Below are 6,408 nucleotides of genomic sequence, written 5' to 3'. Positions count from 1 at the left end.
CACCGGGTGTCATCTGTAAGTGATAAATCCCTGAGTTCTACTCTTGAAACCAATATTACACCATATGTGAACTAACTATATTTAAATAACAATTTGAAACAAACAAAAAAAGCAATGAAGTACAGTTCATTCTGGGGATGGAGAGAGGAAGTAAGGAAATTGAAGACACTGCCCCTAAGGACATGGCTTTAAAAGTAGTATTTTAATGATGCTTTAAAAAAAAATAAAGGACACCAGGAAGAACGTGCTTTTACCAAATCAAGAGTTTCAATACATAAATTATAAAATGGAGTTAAATAGAAATTCTGGAGTTGAAAATTACAATAGCTGAAATGAAAAAAAAACATATCATAAAAGGGCTCCTAGCATTGGATTTGATCAGGAGAAAAACTAATCAGCAAACATGAAGGCAAATCATTTGAAATGATCAGTCATGGTTTATAGATGAGCCAAAGATGGTCTCTGCATATCAGGCGTATGTTGTTTATTTATTGACAGGGGACAGAGCCCTTTAGCTCAAAAGCTCTTGTTGCCAAATTCAAATTTTTACACACTGACTTGCTCTAAACATAGCCCAAATTTGTAGATTTTAAGCCGTTTTTAGTGTGGCTATATCTTCTGGGCATACCCCGTGAATCCCCATCTAACGTCTACTAGCAGGAAATAAGATAAACCATGACTATCAGTGTCTACAAGCTCCTGTCATTCATTCATAATTCTCTGGCTCAGAGACTCCTTATATTGTTGTTGAGAGACATCATCTCCACAGGTAAGCACCTTCTCCAACCCCTCTCCTCTGGGGAGTTTCTTTGCCATCCTAGCTTCCTGGGTAGTGGCCCCACACCGTAGCCACTGGAAGATATCATCCATGAGGGACCTCTCCACTTGGTCAGGCTGTCCGTGTGCCACTCAAACAAATCTTGTGTGAGTATGGCCCACTGTGATCATATAATTGTATGTGATCAGCCCTATACTGAAGTCCCTTAATCTCAGTATGACTCCCCAGCACACATCCATGTGGGCATGGATAAATCCCACTGGGACATGGGGGTGTGTGCATCCATCATAGGGGTCCCAACACTAGCACAGACCCCACCCCCCAGGTGGAACCAGGACCTATCCCTTCCCTCCTGGTGACACACAGACCAGGGGACAGGGATGGTGATTCCTGGATGAGGTACCAGATAGGTATCAAATAAGGTGGTTGCTCAGAATTCCAGTTCAATTCAACTACAACGTGTGGATGGAGCATGCTTTCCCTGAGGCAGATATCGGTTGCTCATCACCCTTGCACATGAGTTGACATGTTTCTACCCTACCTGGACCATAGAATCGCTGGTGGAGATTTTTTTTAATGATATATCAGTTTCAATCAGGAATGTGCTCATTTATTTGGTCTCAGGCCCATGTTTTTGGGATTGAGCTGGAATGGCAAGAGCACAGGCCAGCCCAGTGGAGCTCCTTGGAGTATTTCCCCTTGATGTTTAGGTTCAATATTGGTGTTGGTCAAAGGACAATATTTCTAAGCCTTGGAGACAAAGCAGGGATATCCCCTTTGTGAGAATGCTTAATTTTCTAGGGGAGAAGTACATTACATTCATTATTTAAAAAAAAAAAACAGCTTATGTGGCAGTTCATAGGTTGAGGGATTTTATCCTACTGGAGCCCTATTTTCTGGTCTGTGGGATGGGGTGGCGAACAGCTATGGCTTTATCTAAGGTGACTGGAGCATGCATGAATCAGGAATTACCTTAAGAAGATGTAGACTGTGGTCATGGCATTAACTCTTGTTTCTACTTAGCTCAATTGAGAAGCGTGGGGACAAAATCCGCAGAGCTTTCTGGGGGCTTGGAGGGCACAACTGCCATCTCTCTGGCACCAGGTTGCTTCCAGTAGCAGAGACACAGGGTGAAGGGTCACCAAATTTTGGACTAGATGTCCTTGACAGTGAGTGCCTCCATGACTTTGCCTGACCAGGGTCATGACACCAAGAAACCAGGAAAGTGGGGCTAAAGATCACAACTATGCCACCACCAGGGCTTGAAGGGAGACAGATGGTGTCGGAGGCAAGTTGGAAAGAGTGGAGCTGATCTGTTTGGAAGGAGCTGTTGGCGAAGGGGGAGGTGGGGGGAGTCTTGCTGATCCTCTCACCCACATACCAAGGAGTGCAGAACTGAATCTGTTTACAACCACACAGAGAAAACTAGAACACCAACATTTCACTTCTTTAGCAACAGGTTTTATTGTTTCAAGATTTGCAAGTGCTGATCTACAGTAAACATTTAACTTCTTACAAAATCCTACATTCGATCTTGCCAGACCATGTCACTCTCCTATACTCCATGCCACATTTTCCACAAACAGGTATTTTCTCAAAGTCTCAATGACTTGCCAAGTACTAAAGGACACTTTCATATGTAGCAATACCACCACTCACACGCACACACACACACACACACACACACACACATGCACACACTCTTTTTTCTGATACAAAATCTGGCTTAAGTTTTCTCTACTCTGATTTCAGGACTGCTATCTTCTCAGTGTGAGAACCTTACTGTTGACTAAGAAATAAGGGACACTGAAGACTCCCCTTCACTCTTGACACTGCGAGTGTTTCGTACAGTCAGAATCTTCACATGTGCCGCAAGAGTTGTTCTTTGAATAAAGGATTTCCCACGATTTTACATTGAATAACTTCTCAGGCCTGAATTATCTGTAAGAAGTGTTTGGTATTCTTCAGAGGCTTCATCCTCTTACATCCTTAGTGTTTATTCCTTCACGGACTTTTCTTACGCTCACCACACCAGGTATTTGGCTAAATATTCTTCGCAGTGATTACAGACCAAACGGTTCTCCCGTGTGGAGTTTGCTCATGATTGACAAGAATTCCCGGTAAGTGCTCTAGTATCTTTCAAGTTGAGCGCTTTGCTGGAAACATCTGTGTCAAGTATATTACAGCATAAGTTCTGCTGTGTTATCTAAGGTCAGACCAGTGACTAAAGGCTTTGCCATGTGGACGGCATACATATGAATTCACTTCCAAATGCAAATACATTTCTTGAGGGAGGAGTATGAGGACTGAAGCATCTCCCATATTGACTGCAGGCCATTTCTTCCATATGTGCAACCTGTGGTGAGTGTCACTGTGAAAGCTGTGACTGACACTTCTTCCACATTCATTGTATCTGTAAAACCGTGTCGTCTCAGGTCGGAATACTTACTGAGGGCACTCATGATTTTCTCCACGGGGATGGGTTCCCTCATGTCGTCTAAGGGAAGAATAATGTCTGAAGGCTTTCCCACATAGCTGACATGCATATGGTTGCTCTCCAGTGTGCGTTCTCTTGTGTCGTCGAAGGTTAGAATATTGACTGAAGGCATTCCCACACTGGTGACATTCATATGGCTTCTCCCCTGTGTGTGTTCTCTCGTGCCGTCTGAGTTCTGAACCTTGAATGAAGGCTTTCCCACACAGAAGACACACATGTGGTTTATCTCCAGTGTGGATTCTCTTGTGCTGGCTAAGGCCAGAGCTCTGACTAAACGTTTTCTTACATTCATGACATTGGAAACCTTTCTTTCCAGAATGAATTCTCTCGTGTTTTCTAAGGTAGGATCTGTGACTGAAAGCCTTCTTACATAGATGGCAGTCGTATGATTCCTTTCTTGTGTGAATATTCTCATGCTGTCTCAGGTACGAATTCTGACGAAAAGCTTTCCCACACACGTGGCATTCATATGGCCGCTCCCCTGTGTGTGTTTGGTTGTGGTTTCTAAGGTCAGAGCTTTGCACAAAGCCTTTCCCACAAAGATGGCATTTAAATGGTTTCTCTCCAGTGTGAATCATCTCATGTCTCCTAAGGCAAAAGCAATTACTAAAGGCTTTCCCACACACATGACATTTATATAGTTTGCCTTGTGTGTGAATTTGGTTATGTCGAGTAAGGGATGATTGTTCACTAAGTGATTTTCGACACTGTTTGCTGATGTAACGTTTCCTCCTGAGGTGAATTAACAAATGTTGAGTCAATGCAGATCTCTGAGTAAATGCATCACCCAAATCAGTGCATTCAATAGGATTCTCTGGAGCAAGAGATTTATGCTTTGGGTAGAAGACAGAAGTTGGTTAATGATTTGCCCACATACATGCATACATTTATTTTTCTACCTATAAATTCTAGAGTAGCAAGTAATAATAGCATCCTATTAAAATATTTTCAACATTAGTTGCATACACATGTTGCTACTCCCCTGTAGGCACCATTATTTTCTCTTTTTTAGTATCCCAACCTCAGAGTTATCAGATTAACTTTGAAGAGTATATACATTTCAAATATGAGGTAATAAGCAATGTTTATGCAATTGTCTCTTTCCCTCTTTTTTTTTTAGATCTCAGGTTATTATTCATTCATTTGAACTCATGTTAATTTCTTCACTGATTTAAAACTACCCAAAACTTTTTGCCAGGAAAGAGCTTAATCCTAACTTAATTACATTCAGGCAATTGTGCTCAATTATCAACTTATCTCATTACCTTTAGGCCTTTAGTTTGGATGTCTAGGGACTATCCCCATGAAACTTACCTTTGGCACAGTCAGGGCCATGCCCTTCTTGTGGATATGCTGTGTTAATATCATTTCTTGTTTTTTGCGGAGACTTTCCTTGTCTAGAATAATTGAAAAAATATAAATTCTTAGAATGGCATTAGTGGAATAAAAATGTAGAAAATCATCAAAGTCCAGGTAAGTATCTTTCAGAAATTGGCACTCAGCTGGGAAAGTGTGCCAAACGAATACTCTAGGTCATAGAAACATTTTAAAGTTCATTGTCAGTTAGAAAAAAATGAGGATTGGGAAAATTAGGAAGATGGCAGCATAGGAGGACACTGGGCTCACTGCGTCCTGCTGATCACTCAGATTCCACCCACATCTGCCTAAATAACCCAGAAAACCACCAGAAGACTAGAAAAATGCACTCTCCAGAGCCAAGCATGGACAAGAGGCCCACGGAAGAGGGTAGGAAGGGCGGAGAGGTGGTGAGCACTACACGGACCTGTGGGAGGGAGATGGGGCAGTGGAGGGGCAGCTCGCCCAGCAAGGCAGAGCCCCCGAGTCTGGCTTGCAAAAGCACAGGGGCCAGACAGAGTGAGTTCTGACAGCCAGTGGGACTCAACATCTGGAATGTTAAAAGTCAACAGCTCTGCTTGGAGAGTGGGGAGGGCAAGAGGACACCTGGAGGGAGAGTTGTTGAGCCCAGGAAGACAGAGCTCAGATCAGTGGGAAACAAAGGCACTGGCCAGTGCCATCTCCCTCTCCCATCCCCCAGCCGAAATCCCAAAGGGAACCAGTTCCTGTCACCGAACTTGCTTACACCGCGCAAACGCCCAAAGCTGTGCTTCTGTGGATCCATCCCTCTGATAGCTCTGCCTCCCTCCTGGTGCTGCAGGGCTCCTCCCAAAGGGGACCACCAATGGCAAAGAGAGCTAAGCCTGCCCCTCCCGCCCCTGTGCACCTTGCAGATCATCCACCCTGGCTAATACGCCAGATCCCATTGAAGAAGCACCATAAGCCTGGCAGTGTGCAAATAGCCCAGACAGGGGCCACACCACTCCACAGTGAGTCCTGCCTCTGAGAGAAGGGAAGATAAGGTACATGCCAGTCTGACTGTGGCCCCAGTGGTGGGCTGAGAGCAGACATCAGGTCTCACTGTGGCCCTGCCCACCAACACAAGTTACTCAGGACAGCACAGAAGAAGTGCCCTGCAGTTTGGAGCCACTGCAGGGACTACCCAAAATGATGAAACGGAAGAACTCTCCTCAAAAGAAACTCCAGGAAGTAGCAACAGCTAATGAATTTATCAAAACCAATTTAAGCAATATAACAGAATGAGAATTAGAATAATAGTCATAAAATTAATCACTGGGCTTGAAAACAGCATAGACGACAGCAGAGAATCTATTGCTACAGAGATCAAGGGACTAAAAAATAGTCATGAGGAGCTAAAATGCTATAAATGAGGTGCAAAATAAAATGGAGGTGACCACAGCACAAATTGAAGAGGCAGAGGAGAGAATAGGTGAATTAGAATATAAAATTATAGAAAAAGAGGAAGTTGAGAAAAGAGAGATAAAAAAATTCAGGAGTAAGGGGAGAATTAGAGAACTAAGTGATGCAATCAAATGGAACAATATCTGTATAATAGGAACTCCAGAGGAGGAAGAGAGAGAGAAAGGGGCTGAAGGTGTACTTGAACAAACCATAGCTGAGAACTTCCCTGATCTGGGGAAGGAAAAAGGCATTGAAATCCAAGAGGCACAGAGAACTCCCTTCAGACGAAACTTGAATAGATCTTCTGCACGACATATCATAGTGAAACTGGAAAAATACAAGGATAAAGAGACAA

The 6,408-nt window shown here is 43.4% G+C and overlaps 1 protein-coding gene across 1 annotated transcript; it reads right to left on the bottom strand.

Moving 5' to 3' along the window:
- Positions 1–2,072: 2,072 nt before the first annotated feature.
- LOC113596523 (zinc finger protein 596-like) lies at positions 2,073–4,766 on the bottom strand. Its single transcript, XM_027049958.2, has 2 exons — positions 4,590–4,766; positions 2,073–4,108 (listed from the first exon to the last, which is right to left on the bottom strand). Exons 1-2 carry the CDS (start codon positions 4,641–4,643, stop codon positions 3,224–3,226), a joined length of 939 nt encoding a protein of 312 aa, XP_026905759.1. The 5' UTR covers positions 4,644–4,766; the 3' UTR covers positions 2,073–3,223.
- Between the last annotated feature and the right edge of the window lie 1,642 nt (positions 4,767–6,408).

The sequence above is a fragment of the Acinonyx jubatus genome, chromosome B1, assembly GCF_027475565.1.
Source record: "Acinonyx jubatus isolate Ajub_Pintada_27869175 chromosome B1, VMU_Ajub_asm_v1.0, whole genome shotgun sequence".
NCBI classification, from domain to species: domain Eukaryota; kingdom Metazoa; phylum Chordata; class Mammalia; order Carnivora; family Felidae; genus Acinonyx; species Acinonyx jubatus.
Note: the sequence above shows the minus strand (reverse complement) of the source record. Positions and strands in the feature narration are given on the sequence as shown.